The sequence below is a fragment of the Sceloporus undulatus genome, chromosome 8 (genome assembly GCF_019175285.1).
Source record: "Sceloporus undulatus isolate JIND9_A2432 ecotype Alabama chromosome 8, SceUnd_v1.1, whole genome shotgun sequence".
In the NCBI taxonomy this organism is placed as follows: Eukaryota; Metazoa; Chordata; class Lepidosauria; order Squamata; family Phrynosomatidae; genus Sceloporus; species Sceloporus undulatus.
The window spans coordinates 30,567,270-30,595,001 of record NC_056529.1 but is presented as its reverse complement, the minus strand read 5'-3'; the positions used below and the strand labels follow the sequence as shown (position 1 = coordinate 30,595,001).

At 42.1% G+C, this 27,732-nt stretch overlaps 1 protein-coding gene across 2 annotated transcripts; it reads left to right on the top strand.

The window, feature by feature from the left end:
* Positions 1-292: 292 nt before the first annotated feature.
* On the top strand, positions 293-27,435 carry POLR3E (RNA polymerase III subunit E). 2 transcript variants are annotated; one of them, XM_042437708.1, is made up of 22 exons: positions 293-421; positions 2,447-2,633; positions 4,740-4,821; positions 5,220-5,270; positions 5,373-5,450; positions 6,614-6,729; positions 7,047-7,129; positions 7,790-7,897; positions 8,224-8,273; positions 10,042-10,161; positions 11,441-11,526; positions 12,918-12,962; positions 13,575-13,666; positions 14,528-14,648; positions 15,906-15,987; positions 16,321-16,380; positions 17,139-17,296; positions 17,557-17,621; positions 19,718-20,205; positions 23,844-23,921; positions 24,367-24,492; positions 26,982-27,435. In XM_042437708.1, exons 3-22 carry the CDS (start codon positions 4,786-4,788, stop codon positions 27,045-27,047), a joined length of 2,109 nt encoding a protein of 702 aa, XP_042293642.1. In that variant the 5' UTR covers positions 293-421; positions 2,447-2,633; positions 4,740-4,785; the 3' UTR covers positions 27,048-27,435. The 2 variants fall into 2 exon arrangements, with proteins under 2 accessions (XP_042293642.1, XP_042293643.1); XM_042437709.1 differs by lacking the exon at positions 5,220-5,270.
* The last annotated feature ends 297 nt before the right edge of the window (positions 27,436-27,732 follow it).

Below are 27,732 nucleotides of genomic sequence, written 5' to 3'. Positions count from 1 at the left end.
TAACCTTGTGTTTAATATTATGTATGTGTTTGACTCCATTCCCTTCCTGCGCTCTGATTGGCTGCCTATGTCTGAGGGGTTTTGCCTCATTCGGCCTAAAGGCGCTGGATTAAAGTTCCAGCCTCTTTGGGGGCGTGGCCACTCAGTCAATTCCCCTCAGAACAGCGGCTCCTTTCTAACCAAGAGCACCTCCTCCTCCTCCTCCTCCGCGCATGCGCAAACTCCGCAGCGCCACCTGCCGCCCGCGGCGCCTCCTTGCACCGAGCGCTGAGCATTGTGGGTAAAAGGCGGAGCCAGGGCTTCCCACGTGTCCGCCTAGAGCCAGGCAAAAATGGCGGCCGGCTGAGCGCTTCCGAAGTGGACCTAAATTGAAGAGGAGGAGGAAGAAGAAGAAGAAGGGAAAGCGCCAGGGAAGAGAGAGGTAGGAAAGGAGGGGGAATGGTCTTCTTTAACCTTTACCCTTCTTTTGCCTTTTGGGGGGGAATTTCAGGCTTCATTCGCATTGTAAAATTAACCCGGTTTGATACCGCTTTGATTTAACTGGCTCATGGCTGTGGAATTCTGGGAATGGTCGTTTGTTGTGGCCCCTCTGGGCCACAACAAACGACCATTCCCAGAATTCCACAGCCAGGGGCCTTTCCCAGAATTCCAGAGGTGCTTTCCCTCAGCTTCTTCCTCTATGGAATTCTGGGAAGGGACGTTCCTAATAATAACAACAACAACAACAATAATAAACCCAGTTTGAGACCTCTTTGGCTGCCCCTGGCTCATTGCTATGGAATCCTGGGAAGTGTAGTTCATTGTGGCACCAGGGCTCTCAGACAGAGAAGGCTAAAGGTCTCACAAAGCTACAGTTCCCATCATTCCTTATCATGGGCTGGAATGGGGCCTTCTCTGCCAGAGAGCTTTAGGGCCACCATAAACTACACTTCCCAGGATTCCCTAGCACTGAGCCAGGGCTCTCAAAGGGGCCTCAAACCGGATTATTTCTGCAGTAGGTTTAGAAAGTGGGCAGTTTGGAGGAGCTCTTACTCCAACCCAGATTTTGCCTCCTGTTTCTGCAAAGCCTCCTCTGCAGAATTACATCAGCAATGAGCCTTAATAATAAAATTGTCCCTAGAATCATAGGCTCTAAAACAAAATGGCTTTCCTAACCATGTCTTCAGGATTCCTGAAACCCATTCCTTTGGCAAAAGCGGATAAGGAAGGTTCTGTTTTTGGACCATCAGGAGAGAATGATATGGAGTAAGACACAAAAAACCTCCTATGTCTGCACCATCTCTCTCAGTGTTGCTGTATTGCTGTGTTGTTTCATCATTGTGTTTTATTTGAGAAGCTTAGACACTGCCAGGAACTCAAGGTGAAACCCAAGGCCTCTTCTGCTTCTCTCCTGTAGAGGAAACATTGCTGGGAAAGATTTTGTGCAGTGGACCCTCCACATTCGCTGGGTTTAAAGGATCAGGACCCCCGTGAAAGTGGGGAAACCGCAACTAAAAACACAATGTATTTTACACACGAGAACACCTCTGTAGGGATCTTCAGGCCCTCCGGTGCCACTCTGTGGTCAACATCTGCCAGATTGTGACGATAGAGTTGTGTTGGAGGACCTACAAATGTTTAGAGAAGGGTTCTCTAGGAATCTCTAGGTCTTCCTTCTGGTAGACATTGACCATAGAGTCACACTGGAGGGTCTGGAGCAGTGATCCCCAAACTCTGGTCCTCCAGGGGTTTTGGACTTCAGCTCACAGAAGCCTTGGCCAGTGGACTGGGATTCTGGGAGCTGAAGTCCAAAAAGCCTGGAGAACCAAAGCTTGGGAAACATTGATGTAGAGCATTGGTCCCCAAACTGTGCCCTTTAAGAGGTTTTGGACTTCAGTTCCCAGAAGCCTCAGCTGTGTTGGCCAGTAGTCTGTGATTCTGGGAGCTGAGGTCTAAAATTCTTTAAGGAGCACAGTTTGGGGACCACTGATTACTAGAGAGAACATATTACTCAAATCTGAATGATCAAAGCGGCCAAAGTCAAAGCCACAAATGTGGAGGGCCAACTGTATCACTGTAAAGATGTTTTATATAGGGAGTATTATGGTCTTACTGAGATCTCCTGGTTGTGGGATATGTGTGAAATACAGTCTATGGGAGAAAGAGTGGAGTTCTGTTTGTCTTTGGGGTGTTGATTCCTACATGACTTTTGGCCACAGAGTGGTTGTGTGGCAGACGCCCAGCTTGGCTCAGCAGTTACAGCATTAATTCCTCTGATCTGCCGTGTGGTTTTCAATGACTCACTTCCCAGATAGGCTACTTTAGCTTTTGAGTGGTGTGTTTTAATTGATTGCATCACTTTTAATACAATTTTGTGATCCAGATAGATTAGTATGTGCATTTCTTGTGCCAGCCTGGGTTGGTTCTTTATTTTTAAACAAGCATCTTGATCTTCAAACCTTAACAGGCAACTTCTTTACCACATGAAGATAAAATATTATTGCCGACCAGCGTCTGCACATCAAACAGCGTGGAAGTCACAGAAGCCGGACCGACACATCAAACCAGGCAGACTATAGCAGAAAACTTGGAAATGAAATTTCGTATTCTCAATCTGTTTCCAGCTAACTGGAGCATCCACATTTTCCCTAAATGTAAGCCTCTAGTCCTTATTATGTTAATAACATTTGAACCTATTAAGGCATTGTCTGCAGTGGTCTTCAGGTTCATAGAGTCAAAGAGTTGTAAGAGACCACAAGGGCATTTAGTCCAAACCCTTACCATGCAAGAATAGACAGTCAAGGCACTCATGACAGATGGTCATCTAGCTTCTGTTTAAATACTTCCAAAGAAGAAGACTCCATCATACTCAACAGATCTTTTCTCATCTGCATGGCATAGGAAGCTGCTTTATCCTTATTACAGATTTGCCCATCTTACAGTTGTGTCTGTTCTAATGGGTAGTAGCCATTTTTCCAACTGGTATTTTCCGTCTTCTGTTTCATGATCCACTTAAATGGAGCTATCAGGGACTGAACCTGACGCCTTCAGCCTGCAAAGCGGGTGCTCTAACCAAGACACAGACCTATTATTATCATTCCTTAACAACTTCTAGTCACATTTTCTTACTATTTTCTATTTTCCCCTTGATTGTTTTCATTTATTTGCTAAGGTCACCATATTACTAAATTCTGTGATGACAGAGCATAATTTTTTTAAAAAGAAAACATGTACTGTAAACCAAATAACAATGGCTGGCATTCCTCTTGGGACTTTGTTGCTGTGTGCCTTCAAATCGTTTCTGACTTGTAGGAACCCTAAGGCAAACTATCACAGGGTTTTCTTGAAAAGACTTAATCAGAGGGGCTTTGTTTTTGCCTTCCTTTGAGGCTGAGAGTGTGTAACTTGCTCAAGGTCACCTAGTGAGTTTGCATGGCTGAGCAGGGATTTGAACATTGATCGCCAGAGTTATAACCCAGCACTCAAACCTTATGTGTGCCTTATATGTGCACAAAATTGAATTGAGTAGTTTTGTAATGCCCATATTCACCTAAGAGCAGCTGTGAGATTACAGATTACAGGGTACAATAAGCAAGCATGAGCAAGTAGGCATACTATACCATTATGCTGGTTGTACATGATGAGCCAAGTTTTAACCAACTAGAGCTCCTCCAGTATCCGTAGTCTTCCATTTTTGATCTGGAGAAGGAAAGGGAAAGGTCCTGGTAAGAACTTCATGCCTCAGACGTTACATAGGGAGAGCTTGTAGCACCTTTGAGACTAACTATGCTCCTCACTGCCCTCCGCCTCCAATAGCTTTGAAAGCTTGCAACAAGTATATTGTGCATTTCAGTTGGCTAATAGATTTATTACAGTTTGGTGATTTTTTTGTTTGAATTTGCTAAATGGCCAACACTGCTACCCCTGATGTAAGTAAGAAAGACTGTTTGTAACTATGAGGTCACTTGTACCAAAGGAAAAGTGTACTTCTTTAATTAGACATTGCATTATATTGACCATTTCCCCCATTTCCTGGCAGATTCTCAATAACGATGCCTTTGTTGTCAGAGGAGTTGAAGTAGAAAGCTCTTGCATACAAAGCCTGCATGCCTCTGTGCATTTTCCCCACTTATCTGCAGGAATTCCATACAATAAGAAATTCATAGATACATTAGGGAATCTATGTCATGCCTCTAACTCTTATATGCCACTGTATAAGTGTCATGGTTGACCTAGTTATCTGTAGGGTCTTGCCAGTCGTGACTGCCACCAGTAAGACAATGCAATGGTAGTCCAAAAAACTTTCCTGTGATGTCGTCATACCATACAGTCATCGAGCAGGAGCCATATCTGAGGATATCATAAACATGTTTAATGGCTCTTTTAAGAAAGTTGTGATGTTTGAGTTAGGATGAGAAAAGGTTGAAATTTTCTTTCTCACATCCTTATCCATTTTTCTACTTCTGCTTTTGGATCTGGGAAGTACCTTGGGAAGAGAAGAGTGTAGAGAGTTCTCTGCTTCTGCCAGCGCTTGTCTTCATGAGCCAGATATTGCTTGGAAAAGCAAGAGAGGAGAGAGTAAAGGGGGCAAGGAAAGAATTCCTTGTACACCTTACTGCCTCTTCCTCCCATTGAACAAGAAGTTAAGAGTAAACAATTGATGGGGTTGAACGAGTTCTTCAGTGACCCACTGCCAGTCCTGTGTATTTACTATGGAATGAATGCTGATGACTTAGCAGACTCCTGTGTGTTTCTTTCAGCCAACTCTAAGTGATACTCCAAAGCCATTTTTCTTTTGATGCTACTATGGCAAATGAAGAAGATGACCCAATTATACAGGAGGTAAATGGACCAGTCTTGTTTCTTTTGAGATCTCTTGCATTAGCTTTTGCACTGATCCAAGAATGTTGCATGTCTTCGGACTTACTGGCCTGAGTAATTGATGATTAGTTCAAAATGGAGGCGTGTTGAAGTTAGCATCCAAGATGAAGAGCAGTAAATGCAGTTGGGGCCAGCCTTACCACAAAGGCAGACACTTCAGGCTGAGAACTAGTTGGCTGGTGTCTCTCCCATCAAGTATTTTCTTCATTGTTTTTAGGTTGGTCCATCATTTTTACTTTATTTGCTCTGTGTGGCACTGCATTGGTTTTATGTGCGATTTTGTACGCTTGATAGAAATATTAAAAGCAAATAAAAAGACATGATTACATTTTATTTTTATTTTGTTCCCGGTTTCCTAGATTGATGTGTACTTGGCCAAAAGTCTGTCAGAGAAACTCTATCTATTCCAGGTATTTTTGGATTAGCTTTAAAAAAAGAAAAAGAAAACCCATATATTAAAGTATTATCTTCTTTTTAACATGAATCAGTTCAGCAATTTCTCTCTCTCGTAGTATCCCATTCGCCCCGCTTCGATGACGTACGATGAAGTGACTCACTTGTCAGCGAGGATAAAGCCAAAACAGCAAAAGGTAGAGCATAATTTTAATCTTGTTTCTTTTTGAAAATGTTTCAAAATTACAGTAACCTGCTTAGAAATATTAAGGCTTAGTGGGGCAGGAGGGCTTACAATACCTTGTAAGCCTATCCAGCTGCTTCCCAGTTCTTGCACTAACCACTGAAAGATTCAGTGAGTCAGACTTTTCTGTTTTTGCCATCAATTACCAGAGAAAATAGATTTAACTGAAAGATTTAATTGCCTTACTGGTCCAACATAGTTGTTAGAATGGGAAGCACATGGCCCTCCAAAATGTTGGACTGCAGCTCTAGTCATTCTTCACTGTTGGCTCTGCTAGGGCTGATGGAAGTTGCAATCTCAAGGACCTCACATTTGTCAACCGTGATGTAGTAGCTAAGAAATCAACAACACAATCTTGTGTTTTTTCCCCCAAAAGGAGGCCCGGTGTAGTTGGTGATGCGTATTCCCTGGATAAATTTTCATGGGTTGGCAGCCACAGCTACACATGAGGAAAAGCCCCAGTTCAAGTCTAGACTCTTATCAAGAGCACAGTGAATAATTCTGACCTTGGCCTTAGTCTCTCTCCACTGTAGATGATACAGGGCCAGCAATACTAGCAAACTTGACACTACTCTTGTAGGATCACAGTTCTGTAATGGATGTGGAATTGATGCTATTCAAATATTTACAATATATGGCTGGTTTTAGTTAGTGATTCACCTGTTTTAGCATTCTACCTGTTAGACATTTGCAGAGGAATGGTTGCACCTTACAGGAGGAGGACATTGAGAGGAAGAGGATCCAATAAGGAGTCTGTCTGCACTTCCATATTTGAAATTAGTGTTTAAGCTTTGTTTATCAGGGTCCTTGACTGATAACTGAGTTCCCCGTTAGGTGTGTGTGTGTGTGTGTGTGTGTGTGTATATATGTGTGTGTATATATATATATATATATATATATATAAAATTCTCCTGCCATAAGGCCCAAGGTGGCTTACAATAATTTAAAACAAAAGTGTAACTAAAATGTTATGTTAAAAAGGTTGTGTTACAAAAGTTAAAAGCTTCCACTGAGGTTCTTAGAACTCAGGCTGACTTGCATAGGAAGATACAATCTCTTAGATGTTGCCTTGTTTTTAAAGTGTTACTTTCTGCTTGTTAAACTACTGTTGCTTAGGTCGAGCTGGAAATGGCTATTGATACGTTGAATCCCAACTACTGTCGCAGCAAAGGGGAACAGATTGCACTCAACGTCGATGGCACATGTGCAGATGAAACAACCATGTATTCCTCGTAAGTATTACCAGGGTGCTGGGTGTCTGTGCCAGCCTATGCTTAAGGCATGGCTTCATACCTCTTCTTTGTCAGTATAGATTTTTACCCCAAATGTTTCCCAAGTGGACCTTTGGAGTGAAGTAATGTTTTGTTTTTTTCCCAAATGATTTGAAAGCACAATAGATCATAAGTTCTGAACTCCTTGATAATCTACTTTGCATCACCCAGAGATCTGTCAGTAGTTCCAAAACTACCGTCTGTCTGTTCCTGAGGTGTTAATAGATGATCACTCTCCTCAAGTAGTCACAATCAAAACAGCTTTGTATATTTTGCAGGAAAATGATGGATAAGCAATCTTTCTGCTCTTCGCAAACCACAAGTAACGTTTCACGATATGCTGCTGCTATCTACAGGAAAGGTAACTTGAAATCTCAAGATTTCTACCATCTTTTTAAAAGAAAAGGCACTTTTTAATGTTTATTCATTATATTATTAAATGCTTATCCTGTCTTTCTACTATACAAAAACTTTCAGTATCAGTAAAAACTGAACTAAGCCTTTTTGAAATGTCATTTTTAAACCTTAGAGATGCTGGCTTCAAAGTGAGAGGCTATAATATTTCTCTCCTGCTCCCCCTTTCCCAGTAATACCTTGTGTAACCTATAGACCCATGCCCTCCTTGTCTCTGCTTCCGTTCAAAGTCTATGCTGTGAAACCTGGTGAAGAGTGTTGAGCTGGGACTTAGAAGATCTTGGCTCTAATTCCTTCTGGGCCATGGGAATCACACCAACTCATCTTGTGTGTGTTGTGTGCCTACAAGTCATTTCCGACTTATGGGGACCCTAAGGCAAACCTATCATAGCATTTTCTGGGCAAGATCTGTTCAGAGGAGATTTGCCAGACCCAGTCCCTTTTTTGTCTCACTGTGGCCCTCCCTCACAGGGGTTGTTGTGAAGATGAAGTGGGAAGAAAAGGAGACATTTTTCAGGGAATAGAAAGTACATGGCTCTGACATCATTAAAGGAAAGGCAGGATATAAATATTATAAGAGAAGAAAAATGTTATGTTTTTCCTTCAGGTGAACTCCACCTTACACCACTGCATGGAATCCTGCAAATGAGGCCCAGTTTCAGCTACTTGGACAAAGCTGATGCTAAATACCGGGAAAGAGAAGCTGCTAATGAGCGTGAGTAGCTTCTCTCTCTTGAGAGAAGGGCCTCCCCTGAAGATCAGGCAGGTGTATGTGAAACATAAGTGAATTTTTTGTTATTTGCGTCCCATCTCCAACGTATCGCATTATGTACATATATATGCAAATACAGGTATTCCAAAATAAAGTTTAAAAAATCCAAAACACATTTAGTCCCAAGTATTTCAGATAGAGGAGACTCAACATGGATGTTCCTTCTGTAGTTCCAGGAAAGGCAGCAGAGTCAGGCTTGGAACATTCAGTCTTGTCTTGAAGATCCTTGTGTTACTTTATTACTGAATTTCATGTTTTTCTTGCCACAGCTGGCGATTCTTCCCAGGATGAAGCTGAAGAAGATGTCAAGCAAATCACGGTATGTCAGAAATTCCTTATCAATAACTATTTCAGGAGCTGTAAGCTTGGCTTGGCATTTGTTATGTAGGGGACTAGAAAGCTGTCTTAAACAAGAACAAACAGGTTCTAAATCTAATCCAGCATTGCCTGCTCTGCTCTGTTTCAGCCAGGGGGTCTTTCCCATCACCTGCTATCTAGAATCTTTTTAAGGTAGTAGAGGGAATGGTGCTGCTTTCTAGATGTTATTGGACTGTGAGTCCAGTCAGTCCCAGCCAGCACTACCAATGGTGAAGAATGCTGAAATGCATGATTCCCACCTTTATCTTGAGGTGCTGCAGTTGCATTTGGGAATACAATCTGAATGCAAAGTAATTGCTCTGCCACTGAATTATGGTTTCCTCACCATGTTAGCTTTTACCTGTATTAAAGAAAGTGGTTTCTGGCAGATGGTTAATGAGATCCAGCTTTTCCAGCCCTTTCCCTTGAATGCATGAGTCTTACTCTCCCTTTCTTATTAGTCATGCTTAATTTAGCAACATGAGCTGGTTCAGTCTTATGAGTTCTTGCAGAAATGACAGGCCACGGAGCACTGGATTCGTCTGCATCGCTGCTTTATACTGAATCCAGATTCCAGACCATCAGTACTACTAGTTTTGCCTAACATTTCAGGCACAAGATTTTCTGATCCTTCTTGGAGAGGCAGGAGATGGCATCTGTAGCTTTTTATATGCAAAACAGCTTTTTCTCCCATGATGCATCACCTAATATTCCCAGTTGAACTCCTATCCAAGGAGAGCCAGTGTGGCATAATGATTTGAGTGTGGACTAGGACCCTGGGATACCAGGGTTGAAATCTCTGCTTAGTCATAGAAACCTGGGTGGCTTTAGGCAAATCACACTCTTAATTCTCAGAAGAAGGCAATGCCAATACCCTAGGATAGGGTCACCGTAAGTCAGAGTCAGCTTGAAGGCACATAAGAAAAACAGTGCTTCTGTCCAAATACTGTACTAACTAAGTCTGATACCAATTTCTAAAACACAAAGGGTTTGCCATTGATCATGTATGTATGTATGTATGTATGTATACACACACACACACACCATTCCTTTCCTGTTCTGAATACATGCCGGCCTGTATCACGCTTGGGTATGTAGTTTTTTTATTGTGACTACTTTTTTCATTCTGGAGCAAAGCAAAGCTTATCTCACTGAATTCTCCTCCACTGCAAAATGTTCTGCCCTGAGAAAAGCAGCATGTCAGAGGGGGAAAGGTAACCAGGCCTTCATGAAGAGATTATAAAAGACCATTTGAGTATAAAATGAATGAGAATAAACGGATGGAAAATTGGAGACAGAACTTCATAATGGTATGACTCCTTAACCTTCAGTCATGAGTACTAGTGACATGCCATCTTTTTGACCACAGTCATCTGATCCCAGCAGTTCTGGAAAAAGTAAATGGTTATTCCACCCAACAGCTGCTGTACCAAGGGGGCAATAATATTGATGGCTCATTCAGTAGCATTCTGGTTTCAGTATATTTTGGTTCTTTACAGGCCAATAGTTATTCAAAACAGGAATGGGGAACAGATAGCCCTTCAGATATTCCTGAACTGCAGTTCCCAGCATACTTCACCATGGGCTGTCCTGACGCTGATGAGAATTGCAGTCCCACTGCATCTTGCCTAGAGAGAATTCTAGTGTCAAGGAAAAGCAAGGCTGCTTCTCTATTAAGTCTTTTGGAGAGATCTGGTCCTGCTAACTGATAATGGGGATAATTTTTTCAGGTGAGGTTCTCCCGTCCGGAGTCAGAACAGGCACGTCAGCGACGGGTTCAGTCTTATGAGTTCTTGCAGAAAAGGCAAGCTGAGGAGCACTGGGTCCACCTCCATTACTACGGTTTAAGGGTAGGTATTTGCATCTTCTAGCTGTAGTTGTGGTTTGTTAAATTAATTGAATATTTACCTAGTTGTATCATGTACACTTTGCCTGTTTCTAGAAGGGAAGGAGGGTTGTAGGGTTGCACCCTAGACTGTGCACCCCTGGACAAAAATAATTTTTGCCCCTAAATACCCATTAAGGGCACGGAACATTTTCCACATGTTTTTGCCTCCCCTCATACCATTTTAGGCCCAGGAGAGGAAGGCTTTAATAAAAAGAAGTGATTGGAAGCCACTTCCTGTTTTAAAAAAGACTCTCCCAGGTGTGAAATGGCCCAAGGAGATCCAGGAATGTGACAGAAATGCCCCAGCCACCATTGTTGTCCATGCCATCTGGAGGATGCACTTTGAGGAAGGCTGGCATACAGAATAATAGAGTTGGAAGTGACACAAGGAACGTGTAGAATAATAGTGGTATGATTCCACTTTAATATCAATAGTTTCATCCCATGGAATCCTGCAATTGGCAGTTTAGGGAAGGTCTTTCTAATTCTCAGCCAGAGAGCTCTGGTGCCTCACCAAATGATAGATCCCAGGCTTCCATGCCATGGAACAATGGTAGTTAAAGTGTAATGGTGGCACTATAATTCTGCATTGTGAATGAAATCACTTCTTGTTTATTTCCTGTTTTTTAAAAAGACTTTCCTAGGCCTAAAATGGCCCAGGGTTACCCCAAAATATGTCAGGAAAGCCCCCCCCCCAATACTGTAGAAGACATTTTGGTTGTGTGTGTGTGTGTGTATGTGTGTATCTGGGGCAACAGAAATGGTCCTGGAGGCCTCACTTTACCTACCTCATTCTACTTTGAAGCAAGTCTTCCTCTTGAATAGAGTGAGGGAGGGCCTTTCAAGTAAACCTTCAATGCGAACTGTGAACCCTTTATATATTTATGATATTTTGGTGAATTTATGTATACGGCATCGGCACTTGTACACACTGGTCCACAAAGGGTCTCTGCATTTCCAGTGTGTTTGTTGCATCCATAAAGACGTGAAAATTGACTGGGTTTTTTTTTGCAGTAAAAATGCTAGGCTTCTGAAAGGAAGAACAGCTTTGAAAACATTGGTGTGCAACTCTTAAAGCAATGTGAAAAGAATTCCAGCTATTCTGTTTGACATTACGCAGTACTTACATGGAAATTTAAGCATAGTGTGCTCTGGCCAATTGTTTATGTAAAAGCCAATTAAATATTGCTTGGAATCCAGACCTCATCATGAATCTTGGGCTTTCTTCCCATCTTTCTTAGGACAGCCGCTCTGAACATGAACGCCAGTATTTGTTTAGTCAGGGTCATGGCATGGCTGGAAATACTGAATTGATTAAATCTCCAAGGTAAAAACTTTCTCTTACTTCTTTGGATTATTCGTTGGGAACAGGTCTCAGTTGAAGGGAAACCTATATACTAGTTGTAGCAGCATCCTTTACATTGAAAGGGGCAAGGGCACAAAATGGGAAGCAATGGTGACCCTCTTGTCTTCTGCTACCCTGATTACTTTGTCAAGTAAAACTCAGATGAACTTTTTTCCTTACGGTTTCTTGAACCTTGTCTGTAGTTACTCACCTTTAATTCTTTCTTGGTTTTGGTTGAAAGTATAGTCCTGTGTGCATCTACTGAGAAGTAGTAGTAGTAGTAGTAGTAATAATAATAATAATAATAGGATTTATTTATATGCCGCCCAATCACTGGGAATCTGGGCAGCTTACAACAGAGGGGATAATAGACGATTCCCTGCCCTCAGGCTTACAATCTAAAAAGACACGACACAAAAGGAGAAGGGAATAGTGAGGGGGGGAGGGGATCAGGTCCAGCATTCTTCTCTCCCTCTGAGGCCTGGACCAAGGCAGATGGACTGGAGGGAAGGCTCTCTTTCTTCAGGCTAGCCTTGGTGGAGCTGGGCCTGCCTGGTCAACTCACTCGCAGGCTGGAAGATGACAGTTATGGAGGGAGGAGTCTCTTCTTCCAGGCTAGCACTGATGGAGCTGGGCCTGCCTGACCAACTCCCTCATAGGCCAGAAGATGACAGTTATGGAAGGAGGAGTCTCTTCTTCCAGGCTAGCCCTGGTGGAGCTGGGTCTGCCTCTTATGTTCATAGAATCATAGAGTTGGAAGAGAAAAACCTTCAAGACTATATACAGTGGTCCCTCCACATTCTTTGGGGTTAGGGGTGAAGAACCCATGAATTGAAAAACCACAAATAAAAAAACACTTCACGTTACCTGAGAGACCACCTCTTCAGGAATCTCTAGGCCCTCCAGTGCAACTCTGTGATCAACATCTGCCAGAGATTGATCATAGAATCATGTTGGAGGACCTACAGATGCCTAGATAAGTGTTTCCTCTAGAACTTCTAGGCTCTCCAGCACAATTCTACGGTCAGCTTCTGGCAGAATTACACTGGAGGACCTAGAGATTCCTACAGATAACTTACTAATCAAAACCACAAATAATCAAATCCTCAAAAGTCAGAGCTGCAAATGTGGAGGGCCAACTGTATAACCTTACTTGGAGCTAAATCATAATTGAACCTGCTGGGATTTATCTTCTGAGCAGAGATGCACAGGACTGAACTGAATGTGTGAAATGACAGTATGGGACCCAAGGGTACCGACAACATAGATTCTTTTGTGTTCTTTGTAGAAGACCATAGAGAAATAAGTCACTTGTCGTATGGCAGTTCTCTCAATAGAAGTGCTGTAAGGATGTATTCTTTCTCTTTCTGCAGTGAATATTTGATGATGCTGGTGCCTCCGAGCGTGGAAGGGGAAAAGTAAGTGGCTGGGGGCAGAGGGCTCTTCTGCTTTACAGAAAAGGCCTAGATTTCACACTTCCTTGAACACTTCAGAAAGCATGTCCAAAAAAAATTTGGGGAAAGCTCTCTGCTGGTACATCTGAAAAACTGGAGAATTGCTGGCTATCTGTAGATTACATTGGGGAAGCTGGAACCCAATACTTATCACTGTGTTTGGTGGTTAGGGATGATGGGAGTTGAAGTCCAACATCCACCCCCTTCATCCCCTGTTCAGGTGTGGTTGATATAACTCCAGATGGAGCAGTGGTTTGATTTGGTGTAAAATATGCTTACCAGTGCAGCATAGCAGTTTGGATTTATGACTCCAAGGTTCAAATCTCTGCTACTCAGCTTCAGAAAACCCGGTGATAAGTTCACCTTAGAGTTGCCATAAGTCAGAAATGACTTGAAGTCACACAGCAACAAATGCTTGGTAAAGTGGAAGGTGCTAGGGGGAAAATCTTCCTATTTGCAGGCATGGTTAAGTCCTCTCCTGCTTCATTCTTCCAGCTTTTCAGAGACAACCCATTGAAGAAGCCAATGTGGTGGTGTTGTCTTTTGTTTTCTTAATACATTTCCTTTTGTATGCAGGGACAAACCTGTGGCTCCTAGCAATGTACTCTCCATGGCTCAGCTGAGGACTCTGCCCCTTGCTGACCAAATCAAGATCTTGATGAAAAATGGTATGCTGTTTTGGCATTTATTCGGCTTATTGATGTTTCTAAAAATTAACCTTATCGAGAGGTAGAATGACAGACTTTGACGTAGTCATGTTCCTAAGGATAATATCTAAAAATGTAGGCAGTTGTGTTTATGCATACTAACGAATTCGTTCGGCAGTTTTCATTCCCATCAGGAACAGGTCTTTTGTAAAATTGATGGGTCTTAATTCAGAGACTGAGCCACCCCAGAATACATTATAACAGGGGAAGCTCAAACCAGCATTTTTTTGCTGAGAAAACGCATCTTCCCATAGTACAGTGGGACCTTGTTATCCGCTGGAGTTTGGTTCCAGGATCCCCTGTGAATAACAAAATCTGTGGATGCTCAAGTCCCATTAAATACAATGGCAGAACAAAATGGTGTCCCTTATATAAAATGGAAAATCAAGGTTTGCTATGAATTCCTTTTCTCTAGGCATTTGTAGGTTCTCCAGCCAACCTCTGGCTCAACATTATTCTGTAAATGTCTGGCTCATGTTGACCATAGAGTTGCCCTGGACGACCTAGGAATGTCTAGACAGGTGTTGTCTCACTATACGTGGCTTTTAGCTTATGCAGAAGCTGCTCTGCAATGAAAATAATGGCGCATATGTTGCCACAAGCACGTGCCCCGTTGTTTTCAATGGGGCATGAGCACACGCAGATTTCCCCTGACGCGGGAGATACAGAACGGATCCCCGCATAACGGGAGCACCCACTGTAATGAGTTGTTTTATTTGCAGTTTTCCCACTTTCACTGACCCCAGTGAGTGCGGAGGGCCCACTGTATAGGAATCTCTTGAAACAGCTTTGCAACTCTATTTTGTTTTTCCTTCCCTGCAGTGAAAGTCATTGCATTTGCAAACCTGATGAGTCTCTTGGCTTCTGGGACCGATCCTACTGCAGCCTTGCGTTGCATACAGCAGATGGCACTGCTGGTGCAGGGAAACTGGGTTGTGAAAAGGTAAGCATGCCTTTTGTTCTAGACCTACTTCTACCTGCAAAAGAGACTCTCCTGTTCAGGTGCGCTTTTTCTTTTGTTTTGAGGGGGCAGTAGTAGTAAGTAGAGTCCAGTGTGGTGCAGAAACTATTACCATGCTTGAGAGACTCATTGGAGAGCTTCTGACACGCCATGTATTCATTGTGTATTTACAAAAGTTTTATTTCGTGTGTGTGTGTTTAAGTCATTTGCCAATTTATGGTGACTCCATGAATGTCATAGGGTTTTCTTAGTCAAGGAATACTTGAAGGTGGTTCTGCCAGGTCTTTCCTCTGAAATAGAGCCTACAGCACCTGGTATTCATTGGTGATCTCCTAGCCAGATATTAACAAGGTCTGACTCTGCTTAGCTTCCAAGATCAGACCAAATCTGATCTGATGCTTTTAGGTATTTGGCATGTTTGACAGTCCTGGTTCATTTTCTGCTGCCTCTGTTTCTCAGCTGATTTTAAAGAGTTCCAGATTTTCTTCCTTCATCCTCAGCTCGCTTTAGTTGCTGCAAACTGAGTTCAGGGTGCAAAACGTAGTTTGCACTCAGTTAACTCAGCAGGAGGGAGAGGAGGAGGTGGATGAGACAATGGCACCTTTGCTTTCTGATGGTTCAGTGTACATAAATGTTGTTTCATGCACAACATTATTAAAAATATTGCATATAAATTTCATATTTATACTTGGGATCTATCTGCAAGATACCTCATTATGTATATGCATACATTCCAAAATAAATTTTAAAATCCAAAACACGTCAGGTCCCAAGCATTTTGGATGAGGGAGCACTCAACCTGTGCCAGTTTAAATAAAATGGATCTGGTTCAACCTTTCCTTTACTCAGTAAGATATTATGGGGCAATTTTTCCATGATAAATATAAACCATGTCTTTTTACCATACAGATAGTAAACAACTATTTACTATCATTTTTTCCATCCTTGAGTTATTATCAGTTGAACTGCCAAAATGGAAAATACTTCAGGGTTTTTACATAAAAGACTGTTACTATCTCCTTCAAAAAACCATGACCGGTTTCAGTCTACTGTTTACTTTGTAAAATCCTTTTGCATGTAATATACTAAGGGCTTTAGGTTCTTTTTCCAATGACTTGAGCAGCTTGTAATCCAGACTGCATTACAAGATGCTACTTGGCAGGTATCTGGAGCTATTGTATTAATAACAACTGGCAATAAGAAAAGCTACAACTAACAAGCGTTTATCTTCTTGAACAGTGATGTCCTGTACCCAAAGGATACCTCCAGCCCACACAGTGGAGTTCCAGCAGAAGTGCTTTGCCGGGGAAGAGATTTTGTTGTGAGTATGAAAGGCACCTATTTTCTTAACTGTTCCTTCCAATCCTAGAGTGTTGAGTAGGAAAGGGTTGTAGCTCATTGGTAAAGCATATGCTTTGCATGCAGATATCCCCAGGATGCCCCTGCTAGTCAGTGTCAGTAATACGCAGTCAGTGATCTGACTCAACATACTTTTAAAAAGTAGCCCCACTTTTCCTCCTTGTCCTATGCCCAGATTGAAGGTTTAAACAGCATTGACGTTGAGAGGATAGTAAAGGCTAGAGAAACACAGTTATTTTTAATAGCTTCAGTTGTGATGATATCTTCTCTTCTTCTCCTCCTTTCTCCTGCTCAGATGTGGAAGTTTACACAGGACCGCTGGGTGGTACGGAAAGAAGTAGCAACAGTTACAAAAGTAAGCTTTCTTTTTAAACATTTACTTGATAATGTTAAGGCTTGGTGTTCTACTCAGCACAACCTTCTGTCTCAAGGCAGGACTCATTTTCCCAGTCACCCCAAATGTGACAAACCTTGTGGCTGACCCACATGGAAAGTTCTATGAAAGACAGAGGGTGACTTTTTCAGGCACCCTAAGAAAAGCATTCAGTTCTGACTTTGGTTTATTTAAATGAAACAAGATTCTATGATTCTATACTAGTCCTTCTGGGATTTCACTCTGAAAAGATCTGGGTGAAACTTCAATTGATCTGCAAAATGCAAGGAATTTTTTTCCACAGTCCAGATTTGCATTGTAATGTATGGGCCTCAGTCCTCATCTCTTTGGACTTTGTCCAAGACTGGTAAAATGCAGATTTTTGCCAGAATTTATCTTGATGCAGTTGGAAAGGAATTTAAATCATGCGTTTTTCTCCCACAAACAGCACTAGTGCATCAAACACATTTGCTTAAATGATGTTTGCGTGTGTGTTCATCTTACATGTTAAGCAAACAGGATTGCCTAGGCAAGCTTCAACAGATTCTTCTATCTAGGCTAAGGTTCAGTTGTTGTCCAGTTTCTGTGTGTTCTTTTTGGGACACACTAAGATTTGAAGAGCTGCTCTCACATAGTGCTTGACAACTTGTCAGTCAGTGAATGATATATAGTCAGTGACATATACAGTGAAATGTATATCTTACCAATATATACATATATAAATACTTGGTTTTTTCTAGCTTGGTCCAGAAGATGTGAAGGACTTCTTGGAGCACATGTCTTTTTTGAGAATAAACAGAGGTTGGGAATTCAAGCTCCAGTACGATGAGGATTTTGTCAGGAAGCATCCAGATGTGGTCCAAAGGCAGCAGATGCTCTGGATGGGTATCCAAGCCAAGTAAATGATTTGCTTTCCCTTCCACAGGGAATGGGGTGAGGAGGGGATGCAGGGGAGAGTGATAAATGTTAGTATCTGTCTTGGTGCCAGGGAGACTTGGTGGTGGGCCTAGATTGGCAAATTTATTTGAAGGGCCAATGGAAAGCCATTAGTTTAATCAAACAGTAAGCATCCTCACTCAGTTCACTTTAGGGCTGCCATACGTCAGAAATTGGTTGAAGAGACACAACAACGAATACACTCTTTTGTCTTTTCTTCAGGCTAGAAAAGGTGTACAGCCTGGCGAAAGAACACATGGCACCAAAGAAACAGGTTGCTCAAGCAGGTAAGGCATCCTGGGAGTCAGGAATTGATTTGTGGGCAGGAGAATTTAGTGAATGTCAAACATGGAGGCCATTTTCCCATGAATGCCAGCATGCTCTGCTTTTGCTTTTCCTGGGAAAGAAGAAGAAAATTTAATGACTATTTTTCATAATGTGAACCAAGCTCTTTTTAAAAATAAATAAATCACATTTGCACTGTAAATTGGTTTAACAACCAGTCCTTTGCCAAGGGTCTTGTGGAGGTGGGAGTGGGCAGTGTCTCCAAAAGCATTCCTCCCACACGAAGCTACTCTTCCCTGGGGAGAGATTTTGAAAGCAGAGTGAGAAGATAATGAACTTGTGGCAGTTGAGTATAGAACTCACATAAGTGAATGTGGCGACTTCTAATTCAGCATTTGGCTCCTTTCCAGTCTCTGGAGGCTATAAGGAGAATTATCCCATGGAGCACATGAATGGACCTTGCTTTTATTCCTTCTCTGCCCTTGCTGCTTTTCTTCCCACCATCCCCCAAAATCTGCTTGGAAGGATTAAGTAGTTGGGCAGTCTGAAAGGCGATTAGCAGTCTTAATGGCAACCCTGGCTTAAAGCGAGTCTATCTTGCGTATATACCTTGAGCTTTTATCAAGGGCGGTTGCTTTATTCTTCAGCTCCCATGGTATTGAGACTTGAAATTCTTCTGTGTTTGGAAGTGTGATAGGAAATAGTCATGCACGACTGACAGAATCTGGAGTTGGGAAGTTGCTTTTTAAAAAGCATTGATTATGTAACTGATTGCAAAGCTCTCCCCCAATAAATTATTTAACACAGACAGACACAATACTTTTTTGCAGGAACTGCTTGCATACTTTTCCCCCCCATTCTATTACTTGCTATTTTTGCAGTGAGCCAAGCAAAGGCTTTTCAGGATTCATTCATTATACACTGGTGGCACTACTAGGTAAGAAGTAGTGACAATGTCATCATTATAGGGGTGACAGAATGGCATAATGCTTGAAAAATTCCACTCAAAATTCCTCTAAAAATGCCATTTAAAAGTATAATTAAAAGTAACAGAACAGTGTTACATCCTCTCTCCCAAAAGAGTAGTGTCATTCTCACTACATCATTTTTTGAATGCGACTTTCTTCCTCCATTTCAAAAACAAACTCATTGTGGATAGTCAAGATTGCTTGTAATTCATTTATACAATCTCTGTCAGAGACAAAAAGGAAAACGGGAGCTTGATGAGAATCTCTGGTATCATATAGTACCTTTTTTTAAAAAAAATGTCCTTAATAGCGAAAGGATTATGGATGGAGCAGCAGGCAAAAAAGGACCAGAAGCCATCTTCCTTTCTTTAGCTGTTTCGAATTGTCATTTAGTTGACACATTAGACATCAGTTCCTCCATCCTTCTTAGTCTGTCCATGGTTACTAATCATCCTGGCAGTGTATAACTTCCAGTATCAGAGGCAGTATGCCTTGCAGTTATCCATTACTATGAAACTTGAATTGGAGGGTGCTGTTGCACTCACATGCTGCTCATCTGCTACCCAGAGGCTTCACAGAATCATAGAGTTGGAAGAGACCTCAAGGGCCATCCAGTCCAACCCCCTGCCATGCAGGAACTCTGAATCAAAGCATCCCTGACAGATGGCCATCCAACCTCTGTTTAAAGACCTCCAAGGGGGTAGACTCCACCACTCTCTGAGGGAGTGTGTTCCACTGTTGAACAACTCTTTACTGTCAGGAAGTTTCTCCTAATGTTGAGGTGGAATCTTTTTCCCTGTATCTTCCATCTGTTTTCCATGTCCTATTCTCTGGAGCAACAGAAAACAAGCTTGCTCCATCCTCAGCATGACACCTCCTCAAATATTTAAACAGGGCTATCATATTATCTCTTAACCGTCTCTTCTTCAGTTTAAAGGTTCAGGTTGGCTGCTATGAGACCAGAATGGATATGTCTTCAGCCTGATCCAGTGCAGCTCTTCTTGTGACCAAATTGCAATTATGATTGATGTTATGAGTCTCACACCTCACTAGATGCAATGAATTCACTGCTTAACCTCCCAGGTTATCTGCCTAAATTTCCTTGGCATCTTTTCTTCTTTTGTGTGTAGCTGCTCCCTTGCTGGTTTCCGGAGAACAGAGGATCAACCTGGCAATAGCAAAAGTCAAGCAGAACTACGGACAACTGGAGCAAGACTTTAAGAAGCGGAAGGCCGAAAGTAGGGCAAATGAGGCCTCCTGCCCAATGGATGTTCTTGGAGTCCGTATTAAGGAGGAGCCAGTGAGTGATGAGGAGCCAATGGACATATCAGTCTGCGACGGCCTGAATGGACTGGCCAATGGTATCCATTTGGATGAGAACTCATTGGACTCCTTGAACGGCCACTTGCCAGTCCAAGAAAGGGTCACCCAAGAACTGAGAGCCTTTTTGGTGGGAACATTTAGGAAACAATATGTTCTAACCCTGAATGAGCTGAAACGGTTGTTCAATCTCCACGTGGCTAGTCTGCCTCCTGGGAATCTCTTATTTAGCGGTATTTCAGACAAAATGTTGCAGGACATGGTGTTGGACATGGGCTGCAAACAAATAATGGTGCCTGTAAGTGTTTTTATTTTAATGTTTTATTTTACTGTTATTTACTATCACAATAGCAGATTGAAAGTGGCATCCTGATAGTGGCATATGTATATGTCAATTTCCTTTATGTCTGTGTATATCCTCTTTTGGACACTGGGAATTGGTATACCATCCCTCCCATTGCCCCCTCAACCCCAGACTTACCATACAGACTCTGAGGCTCCATCACACAAGCTGTTCTGTGCTTCATGGAGAGTGGGCAGGATCAGAGGAGCCATCTGGCTGTGTCCCCATAACCAGACACAAAAATGATGACAGCAGCACTAAGACTTTCCAAGGACTCCAGGAGTTCTCTGTTCTGTTGTAATCATTTTGTGTCTGACTCTGGGGAGACACCTCTTCACTTGTGTCTTCTCTCTGCAAGACATTGTAGGGACTGGGACTTCAGAAGGTATACATTAAGTCTGAGAGAGGTGTGTCGCTTCACTTACAACAGGTTTGCATACAGAACCACTAGGCTATAAAGATTACAGTTTTAAGAACGACAGCTGTAGCAAGTGTACTTGGAGCCATTGTAAGAAGTGAGGATACAGTCTTTCAGGCTGCCCATTGGCTTAGTTGCTGTGCTAAACCAGTATACAGTGTTTGTATCTTTGCATATTGTTTGTTCTTTCATTTTCTCTTCTCTGTTATCTTACAAGATTGTGAGTCACCTAGGGAAGGTTCTGTTTGTGTTTTCTTGGAAAGTACAGGTTGAGTACCTCTTACCCAAAATGCTTCGGACCAGAAGTGTTTAGGATTTGCATGTACATAATGAGATCTTGGAGATGAGACAAAGCCTAAATATGCCTTCAGGGAGCCCCCCAGCCACTTAACGTCCAGCTTGCAAACAAATGAGTAAGTGTGCGGCAGCCACAAGTAGCTGACAGGCTTACCGGAGGTGCAGGAGCCTAAGAATGCACACCTTATGGCTGGGGTTTATGCCGCATCTGTTACTGAAAGTGGCTGAGAGGATCTTTTTTCCTTTGGGGACACTGAATAAACCATCTGTTGTGTTCCTGCATTTTGATTGTGACCTGTCACTTGAGGCCAGGTGTGGAATTTTCCACTTGTGCTGTCATGTCAACACACGTCATGGTTTGAAATGGATTTTGTTTTGGGTACCTGTTGTGGCTTGCCATAATGGTTTGAACTGACAGGCTGCATTAACAGTCCAAGCTATATAGACTGACATCACAGAAAATGGGATGCTAAGCTGATGGAAAAGAAAAACAGTCAAGCCACTCTAAACTGTTGTCTCTCTGCAAGTTGTTCAGGCATAACAAGAAACCATTCTTTGTTATTCATGTTTTAGTTTAGACTTTACTTTATATTCCAGATATGTGGATGGCTAAATTTGCCCCATTTCCTTCCCTGAAGATCCCAGGAAGCTGTCCCAAGCAGTGAACTCCAAAGGCAAAGCAGTGACCAAACCATAGTTGCTTAGCTAGTATGTTCCTCCAAATTACAGTTTGCCCAAACCTGATGGGTACAAGTTACCTTCATAGAAAGTAAAACAGTTTCTGGCTCAGTGGCTGCTTACAAGCCATAGTTGTCAGATGATTCTGATTTGGATATTAAGTTTGGTGTTTCATCTGAAGCCCCTGGCTAATCTATGGGTTGTTGTTTTTTCAAATCCTAGTTTGATATGTTGCCTGAATTGCACTGAAGGAGAAAAGACATAATACAAATTTGCTTTTAGCAGAGAAAATCAGAAAAAAAGTCGAGCAGGTATAGTTAAGAGTGTATCTGTGTCTTTTCAGAGATCTAAAAACTAGTTTTATACAAAATGCAAGATGTAAATGGTGTTTGTTTAAAAGAGGGTAGGAGAGTTACCCACAATGGCAATGTATTCTTATCAAAACGCTAGAAGTCAGTTCCTGCTGGAAACACTTTAGTCTGGATGCTGCCAAGCTCCAGAAGTCGGTGGCTTAGGATGTCACATTGGGTGGTTCATAACAATAAACATGAATCCTTAGCAGTTACGATATTTTATGTCCAGCTGACAGTGTTGTAATTGCTGAACAGGGTGCCAGCCCTTCTATTTAAAAAATCAGCAGTGGGTTTGTTAGCATTTGCCTCTTTTTAAAAAATAAATTTGCATCCATTCAGCTTTGTGAAGATCCATTTTTAGGAAATGTTGATGGGACTGTACAGTCGGCCCTCCGTTTTCACGGGGGATCCAGTCTGGACCACCCCTGCGAAAATGGAGACTTGCCTATATTCAAGCCCCATAGGCTTGAATGAGGCACGTGCTCACGCCTCATTGAAAGTAACAGGTCACCCTTCCATGAATATTCAAGACCGCAAACCTCAAGTCTGCGAGAAAGAAGGGGCGACTGTTGTTTATTTAATATCTTTCCTTGTTCCAAAGTTCTTAACCAGTTTGGACAAAACAGAAAAGTGGCTGGTTGAAGACATTTTAGTTTGTTTGCCACCTTATAGGAAGACTCATGGAGTTGGAAGAGATCTCAAGGATCCTCCAATCCAACCCCATTCTGCCATGCAGGAACTCACAATCAAAGCACCTCCAAGAGATGGCCATCCAGCCTCTGTTTAAAAACCTCCAGAGAAGGAGACTTCACCACACTCCAAGGGAGTGTGTTCCATTGTCAAACAGCTCTTGCTGTCAGGAAGCGCCTCCTAATGTTGAGGTGGGCTCTCTTTTCCTCTAGTTTGAATCCATTGTTCAGGGTCCTATTCTCTGGAGCTGCAGAAAACAAGCTTGCTCCCTCCTCGATGTGACACTCTTTCAAATACTTAAACAGGGCTATCGTATTACTTCTTTGGGCCCAAACAGATGGCCCTTTTAAGCCATGGTCCAGGTGGCTTTGGAGTGCAGCATTTAGACGGTGCACGTTGTGAAGGTGCCCGAACATCAGGCGCAGCATTGACATGCCATGGGGCTGCGGCAGGGGCAGCACAGCAAAGCCATCTTTTCCTCGGCCAAAAAAGGAGCAGATCTTTTCCAATCCTTTTTCAGCCAGGTTCAAGGCGAATTGGGTGCTGGGTATAAAATCCGATTGTCTACACGGGTGAGGGATGTTTAATATGAACAGAGTGAAATTGTGTTGGATCTGTGTAGGATCCAATGTTAACGTGGAGCCACGTGGTCTGTGGTTGTTTTAATCAGGGTGGATTGTTTTTCTTCATTTAAAAGAATAAAATACTATGTGACAGGATCAGAACTTGGAAATATTTTTCTGTGTGCTACAACTCCCATAATACCATGCCCATTGCTGCCTTGGCTATTATGGGAGTAGCAGTCAGGAAAGTTCTGCAAGCCATGTTGGGGAGACACAGGTAGAGTTATTGACTATCCTTTGCCTTGGAACCCAAAAAAGAAATGGTGTGAACCCGTTAAATTCTCTCTGTGCCTCCAAGATCAGCTCACATGTGTTCTACACTTGATTGCAGATTGTTCTGTTCCCAAACAAGAGAGTTATACCATGTTATGTTGTTTTTCCTGCATTTGGTTGAAGCTGAGATTGCAAACTCTTCTGTTTTGCCTTCTGCATACAGATTCATGCAAAATCTTAATTGAATTAGTATTTTTCCTGTCCTGTTTTTTTTTAAGTACCCTAAAGCCAATAATCCTAACTGGTGCAACCTGCTCTTAGTTTCCTCCACAGACGGCCGCATTACCGGATGAACAAAAGGTCTTTGCACTTTGGGAAGCTGGTGACATGTATGACCAGGTAAGCTCTAGCGGACTCCGTGCTTTGACACCTCCAGCAAAGTATAAACATTTAGGGCCCAAACAGACAGGCCCAAATAAAACTGCTTCGGGTCACTTTAGAAGTATTCTGTTTAAGTGATGCATGCATCCTAAGAGTCCGGAAGCCACACCAAAGCCATGCTCCAATCCTCAGACTGTGGTTATCAATTTTGGGTGAAGTCAAGATGGGATATTAAACCAAGTTCAGATAGTAGTTTCAGGTCATTTGCTCTGAAATGGTATCCTGGTTTAATCACAGAACTGCATGCTCCAGAAAAAGAAAAGCAGGCAACTGATAACTTATTCCACAAGGGTTTGTGTTATGCATACACAAGTTTTCCTTTCTTCTTTGCCTCTGACAGGCTATTTTATATATATATTAACCTGGAGTTACTTTCTTTTCTCCTTCTTTTTTGATCTCAAAGCACAGGCAAATTTTGCTTGAAATTTTTTCCAAAAACTACAGAGTGCGTAGAAATGTCATTCAGAGTCGGCTGGCCCAGGAATATGGAGACGATCTAGAGAAGCAGCAGGTGGATAAAGTCTTGAAGGTAATAATCTGTGTGCTTGTAAGTGAAACTTGAAATGCCTATGACCCATTGAAGTAGAGCTTGTTTACAAGTTTTCTTGTTGAATGCAGGATTCCTTGTAGGATTAAAGAAACCAAAAGTGTGTGCATTCAGCTTTGCAAAGAAGAGTAGGGGAGTTAGATATAACATATCAAGGAAATAGCAGTTAGTTCATGGTTGTGTATTGTCTGTGCTCTCCCACATCTCAGGAATCTTTCCCTGCCCCACCTAAATATGTCAGGGATTGAACCTGGGATCTTCTGTATGCATAGCATGTATCTGAGCTTTAAGCTTTCATCCCTAATAATTTTGAATATGGAATGACATCAAACGAACCACCACTTTCAGATGCAAAACACGATCCTCACCGGGGTGTGTATGCACACGCTTGTGTATATTCAATTATAAGTTGGGTGGTATTGGCTCTAACACGCTTAGCTTGATTATTGGATTCCTTTGCCCGAAAGATTTTCCTGCCGCCGTTTGAAATTAAATCCCATCTCCTCAGTGGCATTTGCACACTTTTACCTGCTGCAACAACAGTTTGAAAACTTTAATTAAAATCACCTTTAAAGACTATTTATTTCTCCTTTTAAGCAGCAGCCCTAAGGCCAGCTGGCAAGTGGTATTTCAAGCCCTCTTTGAAATCCCTAGAAGACCTTGAAGGTCATTTTCCCTCAGGCTGATCCTCCTCACAGGGTTTTTATGTATAAGATACTCTTTTATAATGTGGAACCAACACAGAACCATCCATGCATGGGAGAAAGTATTGCTAAGCTTGGGAGAATTGCAGCAAAACGTTAGAAGAAAAGGCAGATGCATGTGCACACACACACACAAACACACCAGATCTGTATGTACAGTGGACAGAGAATCATGTCTTTTTATTTCTAGAAGGCATGACTCTAGCATCCATGTTTTTGGAGATACATTTTGGCGATCCCAGTGCGATCTGGGAGCCATGATTCCTTTCACCATGGCAATATCATCTTCCCTTTGTTAAGGGCAACAGGAACAAGAATTTCACAGAATGCTGCCAGAGAGAGGATGGAAAGGGGATAAGGAATGGAGTATCTTGGAAGATATTTCAAGTTTTGTACATTAATCTGATTGGCTACTTCTCTAGATTCAGATCCTGTGAAACTATAAAGAAAGAGCTCTAAGCTTTCAGACAGCGGAGGCGACAGGAAAGCCCAGATGGCTGATACAATCTTCAGAATACATGTGCGCGCCCTCGGTTGTTTGAAAAAGACCTACGCATTAAGAGTGTTAATTTGTTAATTGCACCAATTAGCAGATTAATGTGGGTTTCTTGTCTCTAATTACACTGCTAACTAGGTATCAGTTTAAACACTGAGGCTGAAGTATTTCTGTTCAAGGAGAGATCGTCAAACAATTCCCATTGGAAATGTTACGCAGCGTGTTGCGTTCTCAGAGGATCACTGTAGTTACCGTCTGCCGTCATCTGCAAGCCCCAAAGGATTGTTTTTATCTGTCATCATGCTATCTTTGTGGTTTTCGGAGAATGCTTTGTCTCTTAAAGGAGCCCCCCATTATTGTTCTTGGGGAACAGTAACCCAGATAAGGGGTTCCTTTACAGCCATACAAGTTAGAGATGTATACATAAAGAATCATAAAATCAGCAGGTTCTCTGGCAGGAGCCCATGCAAAATTTTCCCCATTGAAGTGCATAGTGAGGAGAGGCAGTATGCTCACAAATTCATTGCTGTTACTCTTCCACAAGATTTTCAGTTAATGGGAGGGATATCCTTTTGAAAAGAACCACTTTCCAAGATCAGTCAAGCCACCCTCTGAAAATAGGTCCCTTGGGATCCTTTCTGTTTCCTTTCTAGCTCTTGCAAGCAGCATTTTAATCAGGGTGTTATGGTTTGAAAAGCCATTCCCGCTGCACACAGATATTTCATATAGAGAGAGAAATAGATTTTTCTCATCTCCTTTCAATAGCTGAGATGTCGTTTGGAGAATGAAACAAAAGGGAACATACCCAGTTAAGGAGTCAGGACTTTCCCCCAGTTTTTGATGGTGCCTAGAATCTGGAGTAGCTGTCAAACTGGTATATATGTTCTTAAAACACCAAGCGTCATATAGAGTTTGTGATTAAAATTGTGCCTTAATGTCATTGAAAGGAAGCCCTTGCTCTTGGCCTATTAAGTAGAAATGAACACTGGCTACTTTTTCATTCTCTTTGCTTCTCTCTAGTCCAGTGATCCCCAAACTTTGGTCTTGCAGATGTTTTGGACTTCATCTCCCAGAATTCCTGACTGTTGGTCAAGCTGGCTGAGGCTTCTGGGAGTTGAAGTCCAAAATAAATTCAGGACCAAAGTTTGGGAATCACTGCACTAGTCAGTGAGCTGATTTCTAGAAGTAGGCAATTAGAAGTAGAATTCTTTTTCGGCACGATTACATTAGATTATAAAGAATGCTTCTTAACGCTTTTTCCTTTCTCCTAGGACTGCTGCATAAGTCAGGGCGGCATGTGGTACCTTAAAGGGACAGTGCAACAGCCAAAGTCTTGACAGATGGGCTTCGCTTCTTGTTGCATCAGGTTAACTCCCAAGACCAGAGGCAAAAATGGAGCAGACAAGAAAAGCACACCAACGTCCTACCTACTTTTCCCTTCATACAGGACAGAACTGGTTCAGCTCATGCCCTGTGGATGGAGGGCGCTATGGACCCAGCGCTGCTCATGTCTGCGTGGCATCTGAAATGCCACCATGGAACAGAAAGAGGAAACTGTGGGCCTTGATAACCTGTTAGAAATGTTTGGGATTCCTAATATATTTTGCATCTCATTCTGATTATAGCAACAGCCACAACAAAAACTTAGACTGACCCAAATGTTAAAGATCATGAACTAACATTTTATTTTGTAACTAATGCCAATAAATTGCAAGTTTACACTTATATAGATTTTTTATAAAAAAAAACCAATATTCTGACTTTGGTTACTACTCCTGCTTGTTGATTTAGGGAGAGATGTACTGTACTCTGCAACTTAAGTTGTTAGAATTCTTGCATTGTGTCGGTTTAGCAAGTATGTGGGTGAGAAGAACAGCTGTGTTGTGATGCTTATTAGTTTTGGGGTATCGTATTACATTCTTCTTCTGTTCAGAGAATCAGTTTACAGAGAGAATTATTTTTCAGGTGTACTGCTTCCTCCCTTTTTTCTGTGAACAGATGAGAGCTAATCCTACCATGCTA

Excerpts from the sequence above, each read along its gene's own strand:
- POLR3E (XM_042437708.1), top strand. The coding sequence starts at position 4,786 with ATGGCAAATGAAGAAGATGACCCAATTATACAGGAG. Across the intron at positions 12,963-13,574 it reads CCGAGCGTGGAAGGGGAAAA|GGACAAACCTGTGGCTCCTA; the intron begins GTAAGTGGCTGG and ends TTTTGTATGCAG. Across the intron at positions 17,622-19,717 it reads GAAACAGGTTGCTCAAGCAG|CTGCTCCCTTGCTGGTTTCC; the intron begins GTAAGGCATCCT and ends TTTTGTGTGTAG.